The sequence below is a fragment of the Penicillium psychrosexuale genome, assembly GCF_028828465.1.
Source record: "Penicillium psychrosexuale strain IBT 29551 chromosome Unknown utg000004l, whole genome shotgun sequence".
In the NCBI taxonomy this organism is placed as follows: domain Eukaryota; kingdom Fungi; phylum Ascomycota; class Eurotiomycetes; order Eurotiales; family Aspergillaceae; genus Penicillium; species Penicillium psychrosexuale.
The window spans coordinates 67435-92886 of record NW_026643189.1 but is presented as its reverse complement, the minus strand read 5'-3'; the positions used below and the strand labels follow the sequence as shown (position 1 = coordinate 92886).

The 25452-nt window shown below is 47.3% G+C and overlaps 12 protein-coding genes across 12 annotated transcripts; 7 read left to right on the top strand and 5 right to left on the bottom strand.

Moving 5' to 3' along the window:
* Positions 1–1832: 1832 nt before the first annotated feature.
* Positions 1833–4184, top strand: N7518_005840 (uncharacterized protein; the record flags this gene model as incomplete). Its single annotated transcript, XM_057186767.1, has 4 exons — positions 1833–2195; positions 2249–3662; positions 3716–4080; positions 4137–4184. The coding sequence occupies 4 exons, from the start codon at positions 1833–1835 to the stop codon at positions 4182–4184; spliced, it is 2190 nt and encodes a 729-aa protein (XP_057038470.1).
* Positions 4185–6087: 1903 nt separating this feature from the next.
* Positions 6088–6593, top strand: N7518_005839 (uncharacterized protein; the record flags this gene model as incomplete). The annotated part of the gene is made up of 2 exons (XM_057186766.1): positions 6088–6303; positions 6366–6593. Coding segments are annotated over 2 exons (444 nt in total), but the record flags the coding sequence as incomplete, so codon positions are not given.
* A 33-nt stretch (positions 6594–6626) lies between these two features.
* N7518_005838 (uncharacterized protein) lies at positions 6627–7046 on the top strand (the record flags this gene model as incomplete). The annotated part of the gene is made up of 2 exons (XM_057186765.1): positions 6627–6880; positions 6914–7046. 2 exons carry the CDS (start codon positions 6627–6629, stop codon positions 7044–7046), a joined length of 387 nt encoding a protein of 128 aa, XP_057038468.1.
* A 465-nt stretch (positions 7047–7511) lies between these two features.
* Positions 7512–8263, top strand: N7518_005837 (uncharacterized protein; the record flags this gene model as incomplete). The annotated part of the gene is made up of 3 exons (XM_057186764.1): positions 7512–7655; positions 7720–7899; positions 7955–8263. The coding sequence occupies 3 exons, from the start codon at positions 7512–7514 to the stop codon at positions 8261–8263; spliced, it is 633 nt and encodes a 210-aa protein (XP_057038467.1).
* A 726-nt stretch (positions 8264–8989) lies between these two features.
* Positions 8990–9660, top strand: N7518_005836 (uncharacterized protein; the record flags this gene model as incomplete). Its single annotated transcript, XM_057186763.1, has 3 exons — positions 8990–9146; positions 9197–9259; positions 9335–9660. 3 exons carry the CDS (start codon positions 8990–8992, stop codon positions 9658–9660), a joined length of 546 nt encoding a protein of 181 aa, XP_057038466.1.
* Positions 9661–9726: 66 nt separating this feature from the next.
* On the bottom strand, positions 9727–12032 carry N7518_005835 (Zn(II)2Cys6 transcription factor; the record flags this gene model as incomplete). The annotated part of the gene is made up of 5 exons (XM_057186762.1): positions 9727–10207; positions 10259–10846; positions 10895–11295; positions 11348–11553; positions 11606–12032. The coding sequence occupies 5 exons, from the start codon at positions 12030–12032 to the stop codon at positions 9727–9729; spliced, it is 2103 nt and encodes a 700-aa protein (XP_057038465.1).
* Positions 12033–13183: 1151 nt separating this feature from the next.
* Positions 13184–14899, bottom strand: N7518_005834 (putative nonsense-mediated mRNA decay protein Upf3; the record flags this gene model as incomplete). Its single annotated transcript, XM_057186761.1, has 2 exons — positions 13184–14585; positions 14655–14899. 2 exons carry the CDS (start codon positions 14897–14899, stop codon positions 13184–13186), a joined length of 1647 nt encoding a protein of 548 aa, XP_057038464.1.
* A 469-nt stretch (positions 14900–15368) lies between these two features.
* Positions 15369–16805, top strand: N7518_005833 (dipeptidase; the record flags this gene model as incomplete). The annotated part of the gene is made up of 3 exons (XM_057186760.1): positions 15369–15570; positions 15630–15842; positions 15898–16805. 3 exons carry the CDS (start codon positions 15369–15371, stop codon positions 16803–16805), a joined length of 1323 nt encoding a protein of 440 aa, XP_057038463.1.
* A 590-nt stretch (positions 16806–17395) lies between these two features.
* mep20 (uncharacterized protein) lies at positions 17396–18599 on the bottom strand (the record flags this gene model as incomplete). Its single annotated transcript, XM_057186759.1, has 4 exons — positions 17396–17663; positions 17727–17855; positions 17908–18319; positions 18371–18599. 4 exons carry the CDS (start codon positions 18597–18599, stop codon positions 17396–17398), a joined length of 1038 nt encoding a protein of 345 aa, XP_057038462.1.
* Positions 18600–19591: 992 nt separating this feature from the next.
* N7518_005831 (uncharacterized protein) lies at positions 19592–20474 on the bottom strand (the record flags this gene model as incomplete). Its single annotated transcript, XM_057186758.1, has 3 exons — positions 19592–19954; positions 20005–20260; positions 20332–20474. 3 exons carry the CDS (start codon positions 20472–20474, stop codon positions 19592–19594), a joined length of 762 nt encoding a protein of 253 aa, XP_057038461.1.
* A 1067-nt stretch (positions 20475–21541) lies between these two features.
* N7518_005830 (uncharacterized protein) lies at positions 21542–22161 on the bottom strand (the record flags this gene model as incomplete). Its single annotated transcript, XM_057186757.1, has 2 exons — positions 21542–22034; positions 22121–22161. The coding sequence occupies 2 exons, from the start codon at positions 22159–22161 to the stop codon at positions 21542–21544; spliced, it is 534 nt and encodes a 177-aa protein (XP_057038460.1).
* A 742-nt stretch (positions 22162–22903) lies between these two features.
* N7518_005829 (uncharacterized protein) lies at positions 22904–23901 on the top strand (the record flags this gene model as incomplete). The annotated part of the gene is made up of 3 exons (XM_057186756.1): positions 22904–23010; positions 23049–23323; positions 23354–23901. Coding segments are annotated over 3 exons (930 nt in total), but the record flags the coding sequence as incomplete, so codon positions are not given.
* Between the last annotated feature and the right edge of the window lie 1551 nt (positions 23902–25452).

Here is a 25452-nt window from a genome sequence, read left to right as displayed (position 1 = left end):
CCGACGAACTCATGTCATTTTAGGGCTTCGTTTTACATACCGTTGAGGTTGAGAGATAAAGCTTATTTAGAACCGGCGGTATAACTAAGTGTATAGGTTGTAGAGAACGAAAATAGATTAAGTTCTAAATTTTCAACTCGGAGCCATAGATATGATCACGCCATGCTGTACGGCAGAACTAGGAAATTCAGCCTTATTACGTAGTGTGACGTTGGAAGTGTCTCAGATATTAGTAGATAGGAATGGTATGAAATAGAATAAGACGATATAGAACAATATGATTGCTCGATAACTGTCAACTAGCTTGGGTGGATTACCACAACCCATGGAAACAGCTTGGACTCCAAGTCCGGGTTAAGCGGGGAGTCTTTTAGTCAATTGACAGATTAGGGCTTACTATTTAGGCATACAAAGTACAGAGAAAAGCCCCCAAAGTCCCAAAAGTACAAATCCACGTACTTTAAGATGTTTTGAACACATGTGGATTCGTGGAAAAGCCGAGATAGCGTCACAGTTTAGTGCAGGCGCAAATCGCGGGACGCGGTGCCAGGCCGATCGGATCCATGTCGCTAATTCCTTCGCCCGCGTTCTCTGCAGAAGGTTGCCTTGCGTTAGTTTGACAGGAGTCTCTGTGGTCAGGTACCGGGTGACATACATTCGGACTTGGAACCATGTACGAAAACAAGATATTTATGAAAGATCTTGACTCAGAATAGAATGGGTGGCTATGAAGATGTCTAAGAATATCAAGATGGAGCATCAAGGGGAGCCCTATGATTGGCACATAAATTTGGAGGTCGGGCCCCTTTTTATGTACGGCTTCAGGAGGTGAATTAATGAGTTAAGTAGGAGGATAGTTAGTCTAGTTAGTATGTTAGTATGTTAGTATGTTAGTATGTATATAGTCAGTATGTATGTATTAGACAATACTAGACAGACATACAACATAGATGTAGACATACCAAATGGAAATACCACATGTCGTACTCCTATCATGCAAAGCGACGCATAAGCATAATTAGTTCAGAAACGAATTTCTCTTTTTTGGCTAGCTATTTGACCGATTTAACTGACCTGGCCATTTCCCTATACTATTTCCCAATTCCATTCAATTCCAATTCCAATTCCAATTCCAATTCCATTCAAGTTGGCCCTGGAGTCCGTACTCCCGGACCTAATCTACCCCGTGTCTACCGTGATCTCTCCCCCCTCCTATTTTCCCTCCTCTCATCTCCTCCCCTTCTTCTTCTCTTCCCACTTCTAAGAAACAGGCACATTCGAGTGTCATTGTCATCTGAAGGTCCTGGGGTTGATTCTGTTTACTCTCTTTTTTCTTCTTGTACATGGCTCTCCTATTCTAGAGACGTCTCATCATCTTTTTTTTTGCCCACCTCCTTTCGTTTCTTTCAACTCGCCTGGTTTCGAGTTTCATTCTTCTGGCATCAAGCGTCCTTTTTTTAATTGTTGTACCACTATAGTCTATGTCCACGTTACTTTAGAACAGGTATGGTTGCCCCCCTAGCTGACGCGGTTCCTTATTCCCCCCAACGTGCACAGCAAAAGAGAAAAAAAAATACGCAAAGCACGACACCTTTCCTTGCAAACTCCACCCTTCATATCGCATTCAACAACGTGAGGGTTCTTATTTGGGTGATAGATAGCTGACAGCTCTTTGGTCGCAGCATCCCATCTCGTTCCTCGGATCCCTATTTGACACGAACACACCTCGGGCTCATATTCTGTCTCTTTTTTTTTTCTATTTGCGAGTTGCCTTAGATCACAGCCCTGGACAACTCGTGATTTCCTTGAGACAATTTGCTGGGGAAAACAATATGGCTGCGTTGGTTCAAACAATTCCGCAACAGAGTGGCACGGTACCTGTGCTTCAGACGCGTCCTTCATCCTCATCAGGCACCTTCTCTTCTTCCACCCAGAATCAAGGCTCTCGTATCCAGACTATGTCTTGGACATCATTCAATGCTGGTAATTCCGGGACTTATCGAGCGGGCCACCCGGTAGTGGCTCCCTATGCCTACAACCCGAACATGGGCCAATCCGTCCAGAATCGGCAATCTTGGACACCACATCTCCGGCCAGAACATCGCACCTTTTCTGCACCCACCACCCCTCAAGTGCCGGTGAATCCGACATACACCGGTGCCAGCCCCCGATCCTCTCATCCTGCAGCTGGTTCTGTATCCAATTCCTCCAACTCTTCCTCCCGTTCCTATGTTTCCAAGGACGATAGCGCACTTCCCTCACGGCCGAGGAGCGACCAGCCGCTCCGTCCCCTATCTACCGCCAACCTTCCCTCCCCCCGATCATGAACATCTCGTCACCGAAACCCTCCCCGAATCGGTATCGTCGTACCCCTCAACGAGCGGAAGCCGCACCATCATCGCCTGCTCCCTCGCCGATTCCGACCGTGATTGTCGATGACTTTGGTGGCCCTCGACCAGTTCGACCCAGCGCTCACAGTCGCGTCTCAAGTGTGGATGATTCATCTTATGTCGATAGGGCCCAGCCTGAACGATATCGACGACGAAGTCTGGGCAATATGGATGCCGCGGCGTACCCAAACCTGCCGCTGGATTTCCCGACCTCACCTTCCTCTCAACCTCAATCGGGATCCTACGACTTTATCACATTTGATGCCAACCAACGGCCTGCGTCCTCTCACTCTCAGCGGGACAGCGTGGGCAGCGTTAACTCGACACACTCGTCGGCCTCCTCGGTAGGATCATTCACAAGGTCGCATGGAAATGATGCAGCGCTAACGGTGTCGATTTCACAGGCACGAGAAGGGACACCATCGGAATCCAACTCCGTCACTAGCAAGACCGGCAAGACAGAAGAAAAACGTACGAGCAAGCCATCGCCATTATCGCAACCGGTATCGACAGAACCCGAAGCCCCCAAACCCAAACCTCCAGCCGAAGCTCCGAAAAAGCCACCACCGCCTACACTGGATTCTCCTGCTGCGAAGCGTCTCAACGATTTGAAAATGGACACGAAGCGCCCCGGGAAATCACGCCTGAGACGGGCTTTCTCGTTCGGCAGTGCCTCCGAGCTCCTCAAGACATCTGCACAAAGCAATGCTTCCAAGCGGGAAGCATTTGCCGCGGACCAGGCGCGCCGTGAAGCTCTGAGAGAACAACTTGGCCCGGAACAGGCCGCTATTGCCGAGCAGCAGGAACTGAGCGGACTAGGTGAAAGCATCTACTCCCATCAAGGCCATTTCTTCACCGGGTCCAACGATAACCTGTCAGTGTCATCGACCGCCTCATCAGCGTCGATGATGCTTCGCAAGATGGGCAAGGGCATGAAGCGCTCTACTCGCTCATTGGTTGGCATGTTCCGTCCTAAATCCGTGGCCAGCATCAATTCCATGGAGGGTGCGATCCCCGAAATTCCAGCCCCGCAGATCACCGTGGTGAACGTTGAGGCAGAACGGGAGCGTGTCGCTGTCAACCCCGACCCCGCAGATTTGCCCCGTGGGGCTACTGTCTTCCCTAAGGTTGACAATGCATCGGAGGTCAGACGATCCGTTTCCATTCGGGAAAGAGCCGCATCGGAGAACTCTCAGTCGCGTAAGAGCATCATGGGAGGAGACCGAGAACGGGCGGAGATCCTGGCGGCCGTCCGCAAGGGTATCTTGAAGAGTGCGTATCTCCACACAAATACACTTGGCATTTTAGCATACTGACCTTAGTAGAAACTCACTCGGACTTCGGTGTCTCCTCGCCTGCACACGCACTCCCCGGTGGTGATTCACCGCACTCTAGTGCTCCTCCCACACCCGACGAGTCGTCACGATCCCCAGCTCACCAAAACGATCCGGTGAAGATTGCGGGCGAGGACTACTTCCTCTCGGCGCGGTTTTCGTCTTCTGAAGCGAAGAGTGCGCCCATCACCCCGTCAACTGTTGCTGGTAGAAATATCGTCTTCAGTCCTCGCATCCAGTTCCACGAAACCTGGCCTAGCGGCGAGTACGATCGACGTGGAGAGATTGCGACTTGCAACCGTCTCACCCCGTTGCTTGCTCAACAGATTCGGGAGGAGATTAATAACTTCAAGATGGTGAGTTACTTGCATTTTTCTATACTTCGATTGTGCCATTACTAACAATAATACAGGAGATGGAAGTTCATGAGAATTCCAAGATCTACACGCATTTCATTTAAGTTTTGGGCGGGAGTTTCTTGCATCGCTCAGTGACCTGAATCTGGCCATTTTGGTCAGGTCCATATCCACCGAGCCTGCATTCTTGTCTAGACATGCATCGATTCCGGCGCAATAAGGTGTTTCATGATTTTTTTTCATCGCATGAACAGAAGCTGTGCTGTCCGGGTGGATCACAATTGATCCTATGGATTGGTGTATGCTCTATTCAGAGCGATTTGACCGATACAATGTGCTTCCGGCGGATAGTCCGCCAATCCAAAAAAACGACATTCTCGAAAAGGCTCGGTGGTCTCTAGACAGGCGCTAGCAGCGCCTGTCCATCCTAAACTTAAGATATTCCCTCCCACCTCGAGGATCTTGTCTTAGGTGTTGATCTAATGAATGTTCCTCCGACCATCTAATCGGTATGGCGGTGCATATTTCCCACTTGTTCTCTGCCGTCATTTCTTTTCAACTCTGTTCTCTTTTTTTTTTCTGCATCGTGTGCATCTGAGTCATTGTCATTGTCATTGAGTATTATTGGGAGCGTGGGTAACCGGACTGTTCTGTTCTTTCATTTCATTTACATTTTCCCTCATTATTCTCCTGTCCTTTTAGCACATCGTTCCTCACGGTCATCTCTGGGCCCATTTCATATCTATCACTCACTAAGCTCCTCTGAATCCAATGTCTAAGCCTTGTTGCATTCTGTCTTGACATCTCATTTTTGATATCTCTTCCGCTGCTGTGTTGGGTAAATATGTTTAATGGGCGGTTCTCGTTGTCTGCACAGATTCAATTCATGTCGTTCCTTGTGACTATATTGTTACTGTAGTTATGTAGTTAGTAGGGTTATTTGTTTTCCTTTGTAATCTGGGAATAGTAGATACACGAGCTTCGTCTTAGTTTAAGGCCCATTGAGAGTGTTGGTTTTAGAGACATATCTTCTTGAACTAAGCAATATAGTAATCTCAACATACGACTAATGTAGAAGCTCCGAGTAAGCTTAACTCTTGATTAAGACATGAGATACCCTAAGCTGACCTCGCAAGTGGCAAATACTAGTAGAACTTGAGTTACGTTGGCACTTCAATTGTCCTTTTTTGCAGGGTTGTATGGCGAATGATATAGATCCTCAAGTAGAACATAGCAATTTGATGAGATATCGAGTGCAAATACATCAAGTCGAATCTGCCAAACATGAACTGCCCCTTAAGCGTATTATTTCCAAGGCTAGAAGGTGTTAGCTGTCAGTGAATGGTACAAATTGGGAAGTTACTATAAAGTCTCAGTATCCAACTATGATGGCCTTGGTATTATTCTCTTTACCAAGTTAAGCGCTGTCAGACATCTCACCTGGTTGTTTACTACTGAAAAAATGTATCTGAAGTATTGCTTTCCACCAATTGTATATCTTACAGTGGTACAATATAGACCGCTAGTACCGCTAGTTTATCTATCTGTTTCATTTCTTTCTCTTTGAGTACGACAGGAATAGTTCTAAGAACGAGAAGAAAGGGAAGTTGTGGAATCGTGATCTTCATCCCCGGAAATACTGCAGCATCTATTTTCGTTCATTCTTTGTTTTAAGGGCGCCCAATAACTGAAAGAATGTGTCATTGGTATCGATTAGGTATACGAGAGATTTAACTTATGAACACTCCTTTGAAACTAGCTTATACGAAACGATCCACTTTACCAATCTCTCTACCAGCGATGTCTTTGTCCGTGTTTAATGAGATTCCGAACCGAGCCTGGAAGTTTATTCTTTTGAGTTGATATTCTTTCACCGCGTAGACAGCTCATGGCACGAAATTCAGGATGAAGAACTTTAGGGCCAGTCGAGTCAAAGGACTTGGTGGAGAGGGAGGACAGATATAAAACCACTAGCGATGCCCTCGACTAATCTAGAACATCTACAGTTCTGCCATCTTGCCTGGCGCCATACATCCTCTGCAGGGCGTAATTTGTCTTGGTCCCCCACCACCACTATCTAAAGAAGAAACAATAGAAGCAATCAACAACCAAGCAAGGCCAGCTGCAGATGTGGCTAGGATTTTAGATGAAGCACAAGTTGCTAATATTCTCTGGGGCACGATGACTATAGGTTTAGTTGGCAAATGGAAAATGCACGTGAAAGTAAGTGAATCTTTATTGTGTGGCCCCCTCTACCCTATCACTGGATCATGTTAACTCTCCAGGATGTTGAATTCTTGATCCTTGATCATCTTATCCCCGTGGCCTCTGAAGCTCTGATCACTGCTGGTCTCATGTCTTATGCGGACCCTGACTGCGGTGAAGTACAGACTAAGGGAAACGATCGCCCTATTCCTGCGGTGCATTTTCACATCGAGGCTCAATATCCTCAACACAGTGTACTAAGGCTATACCCTAAGTCTGGCCATCTCTGGTGGCTTCCAGACTTCTAGATAGGTCCTCCTGCTGCAGATGATCCCGACTTGATGCTTTCCAATGATACTCGACTCCCACCATATGTACCAGAGGGATCTTCGGGTCCGTGGACTAAGCTTTATCCCATCAAGATCCTTAACCCAAACTCTTTTACTGAGGCGGTCTGGTGGTTGACTTTTCGAGACCTGGATCACGCCAATTCGTACGATAATACATGGATAGGGATGATACCCCCTCTGATGGAAATCCACGAGAACCCCCACCGATCAATCAAAAGAACCCTGCGTCCTAAGTTCCAAGCTATGTGGGAGGAATTTAATTTGCCCGATGAATAGAGAATACGAAGAGTGTGGCTCCCAGCACTCGAGCTTATGCAGGAGATGAGGGATAACAATGAGCTGCCGCCTCTACCTCCCAGCAATTGGTATGGAACGGTTGAGGCAGCTCAACGAGCTCGCCGTTGGATTTGATTTGAATTGTCTCGAATTGCTTTGTTTTGTCTTACTTAGTTTATGGTTTGAAATGTTTTCATTTTCTTTGTTGGGTTTGTTTGTGAGATTGTAACCTTGACTCGCCTTTGCAAAAGGATCATAGAGTAACAAAAAAAAAAAAAAAATTCAGATTACCCGGTCTGAAAACAATTGTCTGGAATAAGTAACTGTATGGGAAATGGTCCATTATTTCTCACACTGTACATTCATATAAAGGCGCTTCACGATCAACAAAGGCCCCTTAAACCCCGATTCAGGATGCGAGATTTACCATAGCATTCTCACACTAGAATGAAACACTTTTTAGTTTCTCTGAGAAATAGGACGTCAAAACCGGGGCATTGAAGTTTCATACAGTTTTGTAGGAGCAATATTATCTGGCTAGTAGATTTAGATAAACCAACCCATGTGCCCTAACATCATCTCCATTTATCAGATTCGATCATGACACCCCTATCTGCGCTTCCGTCCTCGGAGACCACCGCTAGAGAAACCTTACGTTGCCTGCAGGGGCTTGAAGAGTTCAATAAAGTTCGAATACTTGTAACCGGTGGATTGGCCCTATTGAACCATTTCCCCGGCAGTGAGGTGGAGGAAGCGAGTCTCCGATACAACTAGTCTAAAGAAGAAACTAATTTGATTTCCCTGACAGAAAGTCGAATTTCTCGTCTTTCTTGAAGGTGTATTTGATCATAGGTTAGACGAGCATCCTTCCGGGGCTCCAGATCTGTTTAAATCGAGACTATCGTCCATGCACCCAGACAGCTTTCGGCACCAACTCAATCTATTCCGAATCAATGGCATACAACTTCAATTCATACCAAAGGAAATAGTAAGCAAACACCGTCAATCCCACTATTTTCTATTTGAATACTCACTTATTAAAGTTACCCTATGTCCCACAAGGAGCAAGAACGATCGCAGAGACCAGAGAAATGAACACCAATGACCTACCGTATATCTCTGGTTTAGACCTGTTCGTTTACATGGTTGTGAGTTACGAGATGAGTACGGAAACATCAAACGGATGCGCCTATGTTAGGGTGATCACGAATTTCTTGCGACATCTCCAATCTAGGGGACCAGTCGTTTTCTCGTCTCAGCAAATGGAATCTTTGGCTAGCGGATTAGATTGGCTTACGAAATATGGCCGATGGGACCAAGAGCAGTGGGTGCTAGAGTTGGGTCTTGATTGAAAAAGAAAAGCGAGATCAGATCAGAATATAATAATGTATTGATAGCTAAGCATTTCAGCCTATTCATTGGGACCTAATTTGTACCCTCTGCGTCCTATGAATGTGAGAATTAGAGGCAGCGGCATGATCGAGGCTGCATGACTTTGTTTAAAAAGAGCATTGACAGTGATCAGATGTGATACTTCACTTGATTTCTCGCCCATATCAGTTTGAGATATTCAGTAACAGGACCATCAAGATACTGTGTTAAGGCAGGGCACACTTTCCTTAATGATCGAAGTATCCAATGCCAAGAAATAAGCCACATTGACATTGGTTTCTCAGTTACCAATAGGGAGTCATCAGCCAGAGGGGTTACAGTGCAGAAGACCTTGCTTACTTGCCATCGTTCAGCTGACACCGAGACCGGGGGCTATTTGTAGTGACTTCCAGTTCATATTGCATATAGTAACGCCACTGATTTCTGTATTAATTAGATTCTGATCAGGTCCAAAACCCCCAAGCCCTTCATATATAAGCAGAATGCACAACGAAATATCACCCTATCATTACGCAGTTAATCCAAGTAGCAGCCGTCAAGTGCATCTGACGCGTCACCCTAGTCTCTTTCCAGGTTGTCTTTCGTCACTGGTTAATTGTCTGACAATAAGACATTATAACTGCCCAACCGTACACCCAGCGCTAATATCCAAATGATCTTCTCTCCAGAATCATCATCGAAAAAAAATGAGATTGAATATTCTACCGCTCAGTATGGCTTTGGCCTCGCAAGCCATAGCTGCACTCTCTGAATCGGAGCTACAAAAGCGCTATCCGACAGGATCCTTCTCCATTCTTGCCTACGGTGTCGCATCCGACGGAGTCAAAGTCTTTTATTCGGATGGTTATTATAATTTCCCCTATGAGTCTGACTCCCATCTGACCGATACCTAGGGCTCGCATATGTCGGCGATTCGTCTCAGTGGGTATCTGGATCGGTGACAACCGATGTTAGATGTATGATATTTCTCTTTTATCTCATTTGCATTTGCGCTTTTCTTTTAACCAGGACAACGGCTCATACTCTATTAGTTGTCTTCAATAACTCCCAGATCATCGCCACGGCCACCAACAAGGATTACACCTTTGAATCTGACACGTTCTTCTACATCCGTCCCACGCCTAATAAGGTGCTACCTGTGGGTTTCACTGGGGACGATGATACCCCGGACGATGCGAAGGTAGATCAATTTCTTTTCTATGGCAGGTATCTCATGTGGCAAAATGAGAATGGACTTCTGTGCGATTCGTTCCGTCTGAAGGCTACGGATGTCGACGATATTTACCAGCTCTACTGGGACACTTCGAACCTTTATCCTTCTGGATTCTTGGTTCCGACCGTGAAGTCGTCCGTTTAGAAGAAAATGGATCGACATCTCAAGTCCTAGTCAACTAAACCTATAATTCAAGGGTAGTATATTTCATTAGATTGTAGTCGATTCCGCGAGAAATGGAAAACTATCCCATAATGGTAAATCCATACCCTCCCAGTCGAATAAAGTCCCATCAATCATGGGAGGTGACACAGCAGCTGTGCTGTCGTTTGAATTTAACCACGCATATGATGTGACACTCTGCGATATATGTGGGGTCGTATTTGCTTCTTCTTCGTTCCCCTCACTTGGTGTCCGCGGTGTTGCCGGGCTGTCGTTCATGCTAAATATCCGACTGACGTATTGACTCCGTCGCTGTCGGGCTTGGGTAGCGAGTTGCTGGCGCTGTTTGCTTATGGCGGCCTCGAGTTTTGTTATTATCTCTAGGTAGTGAGCTGCCTGAGCAGACTGCAGCGCCAGCATGCGTAAGATGGTCAGGGCACCGCGGAATACCTCATCAATCTCAGAATCGACGTCACGGTGAGAGAACATGGAGAACCCGAGCACAAGGGCTGCGGCAAAGATAAACGCTCTGTTTGAGATTAGTATTGGAGTTACTAGATAAATATACAGGCAGACTAACTTGAGAATACACATATTCCGAAGGAGGAGGCCGGACTTATGAACCTCTAGACATGTTTGGAGCATGTATACAGCAGAATCAATACATGCCGCTGCGAGACGAGAGTGGGCTGGGTCCTCCCCAGGCACCTCACTGGGATCACCGGTCGAAAGGCTCTGGTGTAACCGGGCCAGCCGGACACTCAAGGCCGAGACGAGGAAAGGTCGGGTGACTAAGATCACAGCAAAATGATATGAACATGCAACGTGCATGTTTCCAATTGTATGCTCTTGGAAAGTACTCTGGTCTTGGTGTCCTAAAGACGACGTCCTTAATGAACTCGGCAAATATTCACCCCAGTCGTTTAATTTGCATAATAGCAGGTCTGCCTGTTGTGCGGATGCGGCCTTGTCACTGTAAAGGCAGTTTATGATTTTATCGAGTATCAACGACAACTGATATGAGGCCACCAGGCCAGGATCGCTCGGTGCAGCCCCCCAGCTAAGTCCCTGTCGATTCTCAGGTAATAGAGGTGATATAGCAGAAGGTCTCCCGAGGATCGAACTGACAAGTAAATCGAGAATACATAAGCTCATCCACAATCGTGATCTATTTGAGGTTAGCTGGGCCAAGGAAGATCTTGCGAGAAGCTTTTACCGTTTATTTCTCTCACCACTCTCATCGGGGCATATTGAACCTGAAAATTCCGCATGAAACCCAAGCGCCACTGCTGCTCTTGACGCCACTCCCAGGTACATGAATGCCGTGTTCCGACGGCATGCGCCCAGCATATAGAAGGACATGAGTAGAAACACTCGGACTAAATCCACGCTAGGATCTTCTAACATATTGGCAAACGTCCTACGTTGACCGCGAGAAAAGTAGAACCGCTCCACCTGAAGGGATTCTCGGTCATTCGGGGAGCATTGTGCTCCGATAGCAACCATAAGGTCCATGATAGCTGCCCTAGTTATTTCCCGATCGGTTTTGGGCTCTGCTGGGTCAATGAATGAGGATGAAACGTCGTCACTAAAGCTCAAATTAAAAAAGCCGCTCGTCTTGCATACTGTTAGTAATTCATCCACCCTGAATGATTGGTATTCGCCCTACCGCTGCGTGGTAATTCTGGATAAATCGGTCCTTCTCATCAACAGTGCAACATTCTTCAGAGAAATTCAACAGATCATGATGAGCTTCTGTCTCTAACATATCTTCACTTGCCCCATTATGAGAGAACTGCGAGGGTCCAATATGTTGGGTCACTGTATCCCGAAGCAATTGTAGGAATGACAAAGAGGCAGCCTTCCCGACGTACACTGCGGACAATGTCAATCAAATGATATGCATAGCGGTCGCAAACGTTCATACCTCGGTCCCCTTGCAGGTTGCGGAGCATGCGTGGATGTGTCCGATGCGTAACTTCAGGCGAGTGCGATCCCACCTCGGGCGTGTCAGGCTCGACACGGGGCGTATCAATGTCATGAGACTGTGACGTCAGGAGGCTTTGCAAATCCACTGACAGTCCCCTCCGCGTCCGAGGTGCCTCAACTGTGGGTCGTGAAGCAGGTACGAGACGGCTTCGGAGGCCTGTGTTTGATAAGGACTTGAATGGGGTGCATGAGCGGCCACATCCTTTATGGATACAGTTGGTGCATGGGAAATAACCACTGCAGCGCTTTTTGGATGCACGACAGGCAGTGCATGCAGTGTTCGCTCGCAGCCGATTCGCTGGATGGACCTTGGGGCGTGGCATGCTTGAGTCTACAAGTCCACGGGTCTGTTGAGATCCCCGCATATAGGGATAAGCGATAAGCGATAAGCGATAAGCGTCCGCGGCCCGACCTCGGGAGAAGGAGAAGGATGGTCATGTACGGAGTACCTTGAGGTTCTGCTATTACGTATTTTGAATAGTTAACTAGTTAGTTAACTAACTAGTTAGGCATTATTGAGTGACACATAGAATTAGAGAAATGACAAATAATCAAGTAATGCAAAATGATACAGACGAGTAGAAGAACGCCGAAGTTGAAAATTTCAATGAAGGATCCGCCCTAAGAAAATGATTGGACAAGGCGACCCACCGGAGAACAGCCAAACCAAGCAAACCAGACAAACCAGACAAATACACGACAATCTCGCTTAGCACTAGCGTGTCCGGCAGGAATATAAAGAAGCCCAAGCCCCCAGACCTTCTTCTCTTTTTCAAGCGACTCTACGTATGTTCTTCCCCCCCTATACAGCTGAAAATCATATTTTCACTGTCATCGAACATTTTGCTGACCTTTTCACAGTTCAAAGAATCACTTTAGAGTAGACGTCCCCTTTCTAAACTCTTTAAAAGAGCCACAGAATCTCCACCCTTGCTGATGACTACATGTCCTCGATGCCCTAAAGTGAAACCTTTTTACTCCCGCCTCGACTGTCACGCGTGCTGTTCGCAGTGTCTGTGTTTCGGTCTAGGGAGTGGTGATGATCTTGACCTGGTCTCGACGTCTGACTTCGGTCGGTCGGTCCTGGTGGGTGTCGAGGAGGTCTGAAAGGTCCTCTTCCTTCTTGGTAGATGGTATGTCGAGCTGTGGGGGGTTCATACATATAGCAAAAAATTACATTCATTTTTTTTAGTCATTCAGATTCGATCCTGTTCGTACTTTTTCTTAGACGTTGTAGACTGCTGCTTTGTCTCTTGACAGTACTGGCCAAACCTAGTTTTGTAATGTCCTAGACAGTTCTTCTGCTTCAACCTGACCTCTTCATCAGTTTCATAACCCTGCGACATCCTTTCGAACATTGAAATATTGGTACTGCCTGGTTCAATGAATTGGTTATGTATAGTCTATCAAATCAAATGCTTTGCCGCGGCCATTATGTAGTTATCGGTAAAACCTGTCATGCCGTCGGGTATCATGTCTCGTGAATTGCTAAAGAACTCAATGTGTAGGCCTGCCCTCACTCCGCCTCGGTGCCTCCAGTTTTCTCTGAAGCTCCACTCTTAGGTCCCTTATTCCGTGATCCACGCCCTCCACGAGATCCACGGGAGGAGCCAGCGTTACCTCCAACATTACCGCCAGCACCTGAAGTGCTTCCAGAAGCTTCCGTGGGAGCCTTAGTCTTGTTGGCAGTGAACCCCTCACGTCCCTTCCGAGACTTTTCGATTCCGGGGTTCTCTTTCCGCTCCAAGACCACCACTTGGCTCTGGGCCACCGATACGGGACTAGCAGCGATGGCCTTGCGAAGTGCTTCCGGTTCAGCAAAATCTATGTATCCGAATCCCTTCTTCTTGTCAATCTCGACCTTCGTCACTGCTCCAAATGGGGTGAATGCAGACTGCAGAAGTGCCTCGGTCACACCCTGGGATGGATTGGCGTGCTTGAGGAAGGCTTGTTTAGCAGTTGATGGGTGCTTGGATTTGCCAGCTTTAGTAGACTTGGCTGGTAAGGTTGCAGGTGGCGGTGGAGCCGCATCGGGTCGCGAGGATGACTCGCCGTCCTTGGGCTTTGGAGCATTGGTTGTGGATGATGCGGTTTTAGGAGGCCTGGTTGTTTCCTTGGACAGATCGGCTGATGGAATAGCCGAGTCTCGAGAGCTCTCGTTCTTAGGTGACGCAGTATCAGTCGAACTACCTTTCCCGCGTCGTCGCCCACCAGATGTCGATAGTCCAAGATCACGCTGAAGAATCTTGGTGGCTACTGTGACATTTCCGCGCTCTCTCTTCCGCTCTGGAGCTGCAGCTGTATCCTTTGTAGCGTTTGATGTCGTACTCGACTTGCCTCCCTTGGCATTGGCAGCGGCTCCTTGTTTGGTTGCTTTGACAGAGTCTTTGCTTGTCTTTTCTCCTTTGGGTTTCTTGTCGGAAGAGTTTGCCGAGGGTTCCTTATCGCCTCGTTGTAAAAGTTTCTTTGCTTGTACTTTTTCCTGCTTTGATTCCTTGTCCGACCGACTGTGTTTAGATTTGGACCCACTGCCGTCCTTTAACTTGCTGGCTTTCTTGTCTTTGATGAACTGTACCAGCGGGGTGGTCATTACGGCTTGCTTCTTCTTGTCCTCGCCATCAGGTGTAGAATCCACAGCCACCGGCCTGGTAATGGGCTGGGTCAGACTTTCTAAGAAAGCGATGAAGTCTGAATCTTGATCAATCGTGCCTTGACGAGCATCCTTGCGCGAGCGGCTTCCGGGGGTCTTGGCATAAGGTGCAAACTCCAGCGACGGAGGCCCCAGCAAGATGGGGTCGTGTAGAGTGTTACGGGCATCCTGGAAAGAAGCCTGGCGCACAGCGTCCGAGAGCAAAGAGACACATTCGGTGGACACGACGTGTATGTATGCTCTTGACGGGCGAGACGGTTTGTTGGGGCTATTTGAAGAAGTCCCGTTAGTCAGTCGAAATCAATACGCTTTTGCATCAGAGGAAGGTGAATCTTACTCTTTCGACACCTTGCCAGGTTTGTACTGAAGCCAGTCAACGTGCCCTGCTCCAGCCTTCCACTGGTCCCCAAGAGCACTCTCCAGCTCGGCCTGTGTTAGCCCGGGCGGCAAACGTCGAATTAGAAGTTTGAGACGTGGAGCAGGAGGCTTAGGCGTTTTCCTTGCGGGCGCTCCAGAGCCCGACTTTTGCGTAGCTGCTGCCGGAATTGGGAGTAGACCGGCGGTGGTCTTGCCAGGCTGCATTATGGCAAGCCTTTTCGATAGAGAACTGAGATTATGTTTATCTTCCCTGAAATGAAGTCCTGGAAATCCCAAAGGATGTTAAACAAGGGACCCGGCCAGCCTACTCGTCTAAAGTTGATAATCTACCGGGGCATCTACGGGTTGAAGGCGGTGTGAATGGATTGAAACTTGAGTTCTCACCGCCTAACTGGTCAGTCAGCACCATTATGTGCACGTGCCTAGCCCTGGAGGTAGGCACTCACACCAACATATATACAACCTTGATGCATACATACATACGGAGTATATGTATATATCACTTGATTCCACTGGAAGACATTACCTATCTACTCTTTATGAACTTTTTATGGCTGATCTTGTCATGAACTATCGACTAGCATGAAGACTCCGAGGTCGTGCCGAGGCTAAGCCAGCCTTATCGATAAGCATCTCCGCTCTCTTCGACCTCGCAACACTCTAGCTGTCCACAATGAGCGACGAGAAGAGCCTCGTCTTGGAGAGCCAAGCAGATACGCCAACTTCGAAGCAGAAGAATCGTCCCTTCAAGATACTTTGGTTGTTTCTCCCTATCATTGTAGCCACCGCCTGGTTCACACAGTTGCGCTCTCCTTTACTCCCCCTGAGCATTGAGGAAAGGGTGCAGAAGATCCTGTCGCAGACTCCATTGATCGGTATGGAGATTGGAGAGATAAAAACTGTGGGGATAACTCTGACTGATAGCCTAAAACAGACGGTCATGATGACCTTCCCATCCTGGTTCGGGAACTCTTCCATAACCGCGTAAATGATCGCAATTTCACTGAGGCTTTTGTCAACGGCAAATTTCCTGGCCACGTTGATATCCCCCGATTAAAACAAGGTAGAGTTGGTGGTACATTTTGGAGTGTTTTCGTGCCCTGTCCCAAGAATGGGACCGATTTCTCCGACGAGAATTATGCATCAAGTAAGAGAATTTGGTACGATGGATTTCGCACAGCATACTCACATCAGAATGATAGGCGTGCGTGAGACTATGGAGCAGGTGGATATCATGTCGAGAGTTCAACAAGCCTATCCCACGGTTTTCTCGAAGCCCCCCAATGGTACCACTGCCATGTCCGCTTTCCGCGAGGGAAAGATCATCTCACCGCTTGGTATCGAAGGCTTGCATTCGATCGGCAACTCACTGGCGCACCTCCGGATCTTCTATGAGCTGGGAGTTTCGTACGCAACTCTGACGCATAATTGCCATAATCGATATGCCGACGCCGCCATTCTCGAACTTCCAGATGGTGGAATAAAAAAGTCCGATCCTCTCTGGCATGGCGTCAGCGAAGAAGGCCAGAAGCTTGTTTTTGAGATGAACCGCCTTGGAATGATCGTCGATTTAGCTCATGTCAGCACGGAGACCATGCGTGATGTGCTGGGCGCCGGCAAGTCCGAGTGGATAGGGAGCCGTGCTCCAGTGATTTACAGCCATAGCTCAGCCTATTCGATCTGTCCCCACCCGCGAAACGTACCCGACGACATCTTGGAGCTGGTCCGTGAGAAGAACTCCCTGGTTATGGTTAATTTTGCACCAGACTTCATTTCCTGCACGGCTTCTGACCGCGCCGATGGGATCCCAGACGAGGACCCTGCTCACGCCACTCTGCAACGAGTTGCTGATCATATCCTGCACATTGGGAATCTTATAGGTTTCGAACATGTTGGAATAGGTAGTGATTTTGATGGTATCCCGACGGTTCCTCGGGGATTGGAGGATGTGTCCAGGTTCCCGAATTTGATTAAGGAGCTGCTGAAACGAGGAGTGAGTGACAATGATGCAAGTAAGGTGACAGGAGGAAATCTATTGAGGGTATGGAAGAAGGTTGACGAGGTGGCGCTCGAGATGCAGGCTGAGGGTGCATTGCCTGTGGAGGACTAGTCCTTTAAAGCACTTTGGGTTCGTTTAATTACTAATTCCTCAAAATGATGCTACTATCGAGTATTATGGACCTGAATGCACTCTGGGTGAAATTTCTCCAACTTAGCGCAGTCGACATAGGTCTTTTCTCATGTGACAGAAAATAACCACTAGGTGATGCTTTGCATCTCGAATTTTAATATTCTGATAGAGAGTGCGAGTCTGCCGCCGAAGACTCGTATATCCGCAAAGTAATCATTAGTGGTAGGAATAAGGCCAAGAAGGTCCTGAACTCAGGTAACGTCCCGATCTGTGTACGCGTGTAGTACGGCCTTTCAAACAATGGACTATGTTTACATTATAACAAGGCGAAGATATTTATCATCACTGCAGATTTATATTCTCAACCAATATCCTGTCACAACTAGTCTCTCTTTGCAAACCTCGTCAGAACATGTATCCAACTTGGTATCTGGCGAACTCAAATTGATCCTGGTTCTTCGTAAGTCACCCCCGGGAGCAATTGTATGGAGAACTGACCATTCAGCAGCCAAGGGCGATTGCTGTTTGCTGATTAGCTGATTTTCTTCAAGCGGACTCAACATCGAACACTAACCATTGGCATACAGTGCATACGAGTCAGCGTTCAACACAGCTTTTGCGCTAGTGAGGGCTGTCGCGGCGCTGTATCCGTATCCGTTATCTTCGGTTCCCGGGCTGTACACGCCAGGAGCATGGGTGAGCTCGTGGAGAGTTGTGGTTGCTTGGTCTTGGCTGTGGCATGTGCTAGTCAACGCTGGGAGCTTGCTGTAGTAGATATCACAATTGGCGATCACATTTTGAGATGGCAGAGTGTAAGCCAAGACATTGGTTTGGCAGCTATTTGTATTAACATGTGTTAGTCATATGCACGTCAAGTTTTTATCGAAAGGGGGTACTGACTATCCCAAGGTATCTTCGCAGTAGTACTTAGTGGCAGTCACCGAGCCGGCCTTTTTTGCCACAGCCTGAAGGCGAGCAGCCACGACCTTGCGTGTAGCGGTGCTGGTAGTCTTGAAGTACTCATTGAACCTATGGGACGCTATTAGAATGGTTAATTGGTAGTAGAACGCTATGCACATACTTAGTGGAAGATCCAGAAAGGGCAGCCTCTGCAGCATTGCTTGCTAGCGTCACGGTGTTCTTAAGAGCATTGGCAAGTGCAGACTTCTTGCTTGCATTACTGCAAGTTTGAAGAGCACGACGATCTAGCGGCTTGATAGCCTTCAGCACCCGGGATGCCTTGACACCGTCAACCTCGATCTTCAGATCATTGGAACGGTATGGCAGATATCCAGTGATTGTGCCATCAGTGACCAGGGGCACGAGGCCAGTGGAACGAAGAGTCAATGGGCCTCCACTAGACAAGTCACTGGTAGCGGCAATGTCAAATTCATCTTCGAAGGTCTCTCCTGCAGCGAGGGAGGTGAGGGATTCCTCAGCGAGACCCTCGAGGGCGAACCGGCGCTTGATTCCCTCAAAAGTGATTTCAGCATCTGATATTAAGTTAGCTTTGAACCGATAAGGTCTGGAGAAATTTCATATACCGTTCTTGAAGACATTGACCTTCTTTACCGGTGCGGTGTCACGGAAGAAGTTGAGATGCACAAATGTGACATCTTCGCTGCCAGAGTTCTTCACGACAGCCTTGATACGGGTGTCAGTGACACGACTCAAGGTGATATCGAGAGCAGAAGTCTCGTTGGTTTCGACTGGCAAGGCATGCACATGCTGTGCTAGAGCCAGAAGTACCGTGGAAAGGGCAGTAAAACGCATGATGCTCGGATGTCAAAAAGGTTGATTCACTAAAAGAAGATGAAGTTGTAATCCTGATATCTTGGATGCTGCTGGAATAAGAAAGATTCAATTCTGAAGAGGAGATTGCCTGCTTTATAGCCACTGGATACATGATGCCGTTTCGAATGGAATGCCGCGGTCTCCTCTCTCCTGTACACCTTCCATCTCCCCGCGTTGCCCAGAAGGATGGCGGAAGAAACAGGGTGGTTACCTCTCTGCATGAAACAATCTGATCACGCCAGAAGCCAAGCCTGCATAGGATGGACACGGGAGACTTGCGAGCAATCTTGTCACTGGTCGAATGTATCGTGAGATAACAACATCCCGGGGGCAGGCCGTCCGCAATCTTGTCACTGGTTAGAGATACATTGAGATAGCTGCATCTTCGGAAGATCATCATAGATGTTGTCCTTGGCCCGACGGAAATCCGCTCCCCTGAAGGATGGACTTTGGCGGGATCGTATGTCTGAAGGCCTATGAAGCTGCATTTGATGCCACATCACGCTTGAACAGGCGAGGGCTTGCTCGATGTAACTCCTCACGATCGGTTCTAGACAAAGAAAGACTTGGCGTTAAAAGTTGCAAGCCTATATGTAAACAAATCTTTGTGTTTGAGGTATATATAGACAGACTAAGGTATTAACTTTTGGAAGTAAGATCATTCCGTGGGGAAATATAACACAAATATATGTACACCACCATTGTTAGATTTGTGAGACACAAAGACATTGTACGGTAGGAATATCAACACAAGTTGCCTATGATATGCCCAGTAAGCGTCACGTAACGAGTTATTTCACTTTATAACTCTCCAATCTTCCAATTTCTTTCACCTCGCTTACTGATGGGTCAATCCGTTATTGCTATGTTTAAGCACCAAGGCCTGTAATGCGAAATTGGATTTCTCTATGCATTCGGACTGGCCTCGCTATGGCAAATCTTATCAATAGATAAATAGGTAGGTTGCATTCTTAACTACTAAGATGCTCCTTGAACCACTCAAGTGCTTGCAGGAACGCGCTCTGCATCGCGTATCTCACCACCGGGCTCTCGTGATCGCCTCGCACCGCAAAGCCATGCTTGACACCACCATATAGGTTCATTTGCCAGGGAAGGTTCAATTCTTTTAAGATAGCCTCCGTCTCCTGGCGCTTCTCTGCGGGAAATATGGCATCAAGCTCGGCGGCAGCAATGGCCAGCGGGCCCTTTATGCTTTTTAATTCATTCGCTTCGACGTGCGATGGGTGCGCAGTGTACCCAACGTCAATCTTTCCCGGAAGTAGGTGTCGAACGACATATTTGCCGCCGAAACAGTACCCCACAGCTCCGAGTTTCTAGTTTATCCTCAGTAAATATTGTCTTCGACAACTCCAAAAATACGTACCTTACAATTAAAGTTTGTATGCATCTCTCTGATGCAAGTCTCAACAATAGGATCGATATCTATGGGAAGATGAGCTTTTCCTTGGGGATGGTATTCTCCCATTCTCCACTTCTGCATGTCGAATTCGCCTGGTTTGTTCAGCGGTACAGGGTCACCGTGAAAGAGGTCCGGCATCATAACAAAATAGCCATTCGTCGCAAACTGGTCAGCGATGAGTTGAGCGTTTGTGAACCGGTGGCCAATGATGTCCGTGAGTCTATTCATCAGATGGTAAGTAAGCCAAGAGTAATCGGTATGAGGCCAAAATCGAGGATTATCCGCACTTACATCAGGATCCCATTCTCCGTTGACTTGTTAGGAGGGTGGCTGGTATAGACCTCGAATCCATTTAGGGTTGTGATGGTGCCCAGTGGCTTTCCATAATGTTTGCACCCTCGGTAGCAGCATGATTGGGATGGGTTGGAAGCCATTATTGGATAAGGAGGCGAGCACTGAAGGAGTAATCGCACTTTTCGAATGGATCTTTGCCCTCGGCTAGCAACTGCTTTTTTGATTCGAGCTTTCACTCAATTCAGGTGGGAGGTACCATTTAAATATTCACACAGCTAGATTTCCCGATATCGTTAATATGTCCGAGGCTCGCACGAACGAAATGACAAAGAAGTTTCTTTATCCCGGGTGGTATTTTGCTTCCCGGTGGGACCCTCAGAAGGCGATTTGGAAATCATAAGCGGAAGCAGCTATTGGGCCTAAGACCCTACTTTCGGAGTTAAAAGTATGAGCATTATCGAACCGAAATTGTTCGGGGATGAAGATAGGTCTCTTTGAATAGTCGCCGACGCTGGTAAAAGTGGGGCCGACGGTTTCCCAGGGTTCAGATAAGTCGGACTTCGCTTCCCGAACCAGCCAGCCTGTTTAAAGCCGACGGTTTCCCAGGGTTCAGATAAGTCGGACTTCGCTTCCCGAACCAGCCAGCCTGTTTAAAGCCGACGGTTTCCCAGGGTTCAGATAAGTCGGACTTCGCTTCCCGAACCAGCCAGCCCGTTTAAAGCCGGACCGAACAACGTCAAATGGAGTAAGTTCGTAGACATTAAATCCGGTGCAGTTGATATTAGGGCTGTTAAGTTCGCTTGAAAATTAAAAATATCATTTCAATTTCAATTTCAACGCTAAAATATCGTTTCATTTCAAAATGGGTGGATGCCTCAGGCGTAGACCCACTCTTAGTAATCCACCAATTAGATACCTTGAATTTTCAGAGAGCCAATAAGATTATCATAGCTTACTCTAAGCCTAATTAGGCCGAATACAGGCTCTTACCTACACCGCCTAGTATTCTTCTCAGACCACGTAGAGTGCTATAGCATAGGTCAAAAATATATTTCTGGTAATCTAGGTAAGAAAATGCTCCCTATAGCCCCTATATCTAGCCACCCCGTCCTGCTTCAGGTACTCTTGTACGAGGCTGAACTATACGCCGACGACGTCTAATTATCCCACCCTACATCTCTAGAAGACTTGCAGTCGAAGAGTCGCTCTAAGCACCACGATCGCCAGCACTACCATCGCCAGCACTACCATCGCCAGCACCACCATCGCCAGCACCACCATCGCCAGCACTACTATCGCCAGCACTACCATCGCCAGCACTACCATCGCCAGTACCACCATCGCCAGTACCACCATCGCCAGCACTACCATCGCCAGCACCACCATCGCCAGCACTACCATCGCCAGCACTACCATCGCCAGCACTACCATCGCCAGTACCACCATCGCCAGCACCACCATCGCCAGCACTACCATCGCCAGCACTACCATCGCCAGCACCACCATCGCCAGCACTACCATCGCCAGCACTACCATCGCTAGCACTACTATCGCCAGCACCACCATCGCCAGCACCACCATCGCTAGTACTACCATCGCCAGCACTACCATCGCTAGCACTACCACCGCTAGTACCATCGGTACTACCGGTAGGAGTATAGGGACCATCATTATCATCATTGCTCTGGTCGTTACTCTCGCTATCTTAATGGTTTAGCGGGTTTATAAAGGGACTATATCGCTGCGCGCGAGGACCAGCCTCTAAATGATCTATAGGGCAGCGTACGCGGTGGAATTTCCTTCCCTATCGTTACCTAAAGCGGGCATTACAGCTAGCGATACCTTTAAGTCGGTCACAGAACCAGCCTACTGAGGTATAGTCACCTCTATGGCCAGGCTTAAGCGCGAAACGCAGTTAATACCATTACCTCAAAATTACTAGGCGTATAATCGCATTCTTACCCGCCACAATTCCGCTATATTCCCTTCGGCCTATCGTTGGTAGCTCAAAGTACCTAGTATAGAAGGTCCGGAAATGTCGATATATAGCGGATGGGTTATCGTATACCATACCATACATCATATCGCTATCGCCGGTGATAACTAGGCAGATACCCTAGTTAACTTTATTCCATTTGAGCATTAGGTTCGGCGGTCTATCACCAGAAGAAGGGCAAGCCTAAGCTCTCTGGATAAGACTTTAGGCGGACGTTATCCTGTTTCTAGGCGGAGTTGGTAGGCAGCTGGCTTCTAACCTGGGTTGGGGTCTCGTACTGGGCCTATATATGTTTAGTATATGTTAGGAAGATGTAAGGTTTTTGACTTACCATGGGCGTATCCCCATACTGGATGAGGGTTATTGTAATGAGTGTAAAGCGTCCTCACGACTTGTATAACTAAAAATTTACTGCCAGTTTTTCTGCCGTTTTTTTCTGCCTATATTACAATACATTACCAATATATTACTAGCGCCTTGGCGTGAAACAATTGAAAATATATTTTTAATTTTCATGAAAATTAAAAATATGTTTTCAATTCAAGATTTTGAAATTCAATTTAACAGCCCTAGTATGCACTCACCCTAGTGTCTGGGACAGTGATTGTACCAATTGTGGGTGGAGCAATTGAAGTCATAAATCTTGATTGGAGGTGGACTGAATATATAAGTTTGTTCCGGTGCACTCGGCCTACCAAAAGCAATGTGTTATAACTAGATCGCAGATTACTGGAATAATTATGGCCCTCTCATTAATATTAGGGGCCATCTTCTTGGACGAAAGTTATCCACCTGTGCTGTTGGTCTACAAGAGCCGCCAACTTCGTCTACGGTCCGGAAATTGGGCACTTCACGCCCAACATGAAGAATGGGATGTCACTTTAAGCGAGCTATCAAGCAAACATCTGGCACGACCATTTCAGTTGTTAATGACGCCAATATGTTTTGCTATCGCTCTATACGCCTCTTTTGTCTATGGGGTTCTCTATCTCAGTTTGGCTTCATTCCCGATCGAGTTCTAAGAGCTCCGCGGTTGGAATCCGCTAGTCGGGGCTTTGCCATTTCTAGGTCTTCTTTTCGGGTTCTTCCTTGGTGCCGCAGTTAATATAACCAACCAGAGATTTTACAGTCAACGATTCCAAGCGAACAACAATCGTCCCGTTCCCGAAGCCCGACTCCCACCTATGATGATTGGTTCAGTCTTTTTTGCTGCAGGCTTGTTTATATTGGGTTGGACTAGTGAGCCGCATATATTCTGGTTTGGCCCCATCTGCGGTGCTGTATCAACAGGGCTTGGCTTCTTCACCATTTTCCAAGCCGCATTGAATTATCTGATTGACACATTTTCTGAATACTCCGCGAGTGCTATTGCAGTCAATACTTTCCTACGGAGTATATTTGCCGGCTGTTTTCCAATCTTTGCGAATGCGATGTTTCATAAGCTGGGAACAGCTTGGGCATTCAGTCTTTTGGGATTTGTTGCCGTCGCTCTCATTCCGATTCCATTTGTATTTTATATATATGGCCCACAGATCAGAGCCAGAGACAGATGGTCCAAAGTATCCGTTTAGCACCTGATCCGAGAAGTGAAATTTTAATCCTTGAAATAGGGTAAAAGCCGCCATCATCCATCTGCTGTAGCGCTCAACTCATATCAGCTTCGAGCGATGAACCTGTCTTGCTCCCAATCGCTCTCGTTTACTTTGTCTTGTCACAAACCAGGTAGATTACCAGAATGGACAATGAAAAAGTAAAGGTCTGATAGAAAAAGCGTGCGGATATAGTAAAATGTGCAATATAGATATTTGCATAAGCCTCCGCAAGATGGATCAACTGTTTGTCCTATAACGGACGCTGCAGAATTTTAGGTTTTCCTTAGATTGCAACTAGTTTATGCCAATTGTTTCACTTGATTACTCCTTCCCAAGCTTGCACGAGACGAGACTTTACTTATTTATTTTAGGCTGAGCGGTGAGTAACCTCGGTTGGGACAGCTACCCAAAAAAACAAGTAAAATTTCAGAAGCGCCGGAAGCGCCAGTAGCCCAATTTTTCGGAGGGATGGAGATCCTACACTAATTCCTTCTCGGGTGGACTTTCATGGAGTTAGAGAAGGTGAGCTAGGCGAGACAAGCTGAGCGAATACAATCCAAACCACGTGCAAAGTAGCATTTCTCAGAGCAATGGCGATAACATCCTTGTGGCTAGCCAGCATGTCATTGAATTTCGAAATGTTTTCACCTCTGATTGTCAAGGAAATGTAGGCGCCAAACGTTGTACCTCAGCGTTCTACCGATTTTGAGATTATTTCCAGTTCTTAGCAGACTCCGCAGCATTGTCTGAGTTGGAAATTCAAAACTTTCAGCTCATGCTGGTATTCTGCGGCCACACGATGAACCCAGCCAAGAACCTGACAGAAGGCCTGAAGTCCTTTCTTCAACTTTCGAACATCTTTTTTGCTTGTTTGAAAGTCATCTATCACATTGCGTGGTGACAAAAAGCTCTGCAAGGCAAAGCCGGCAAGGAGCAGAATACTCGTGGTCACGGAGAGAGGGTCGACCATGCTTGTTAACGCTGAAGCTCAGGGAACAAATTGATAGAGACATAAGAACAAATAATGCTTTTTTAGATTGAAGGTAAATGATGACGACAAGCAGTGAATCAACATTGTCTACGACTGGCGTTCCGGGAAAACTATATGTTCCTTCAATTAGCCCAGTGAGCATGGTCGTGGTCCTCGTTTTCTCCAATCCAATTTCTTGGAGAAAAAAAGGAGGAGCCGGCTTGGGCCGGCTGGCAATGGCCCAATCCCTCAGGAAATTGCGGCAGCAGCGGGCAGTAGCAGAAACTAGAAGAGACAGCATGAAGTCAGACCAAGTTAGTTAGGATCGAAATAGGCACCCAAATTATCGATGCTGTTCTAGGCGAAATTCGGGATAAGCGTGAATCTCGGAGGAAAGACGCGGCCACGTTAAGTCGGATTTCGGATATAAGCGGTATACCGAGCAAAAAGACCACAAATGAGGAAGTGAACTCCGAGTGTGGCTGCTGTATTGAGCGAGACTATATAATATGATAGATTCCTATTGATAGGACTGAAATTGCCTGCCCTTTACAGCTCTC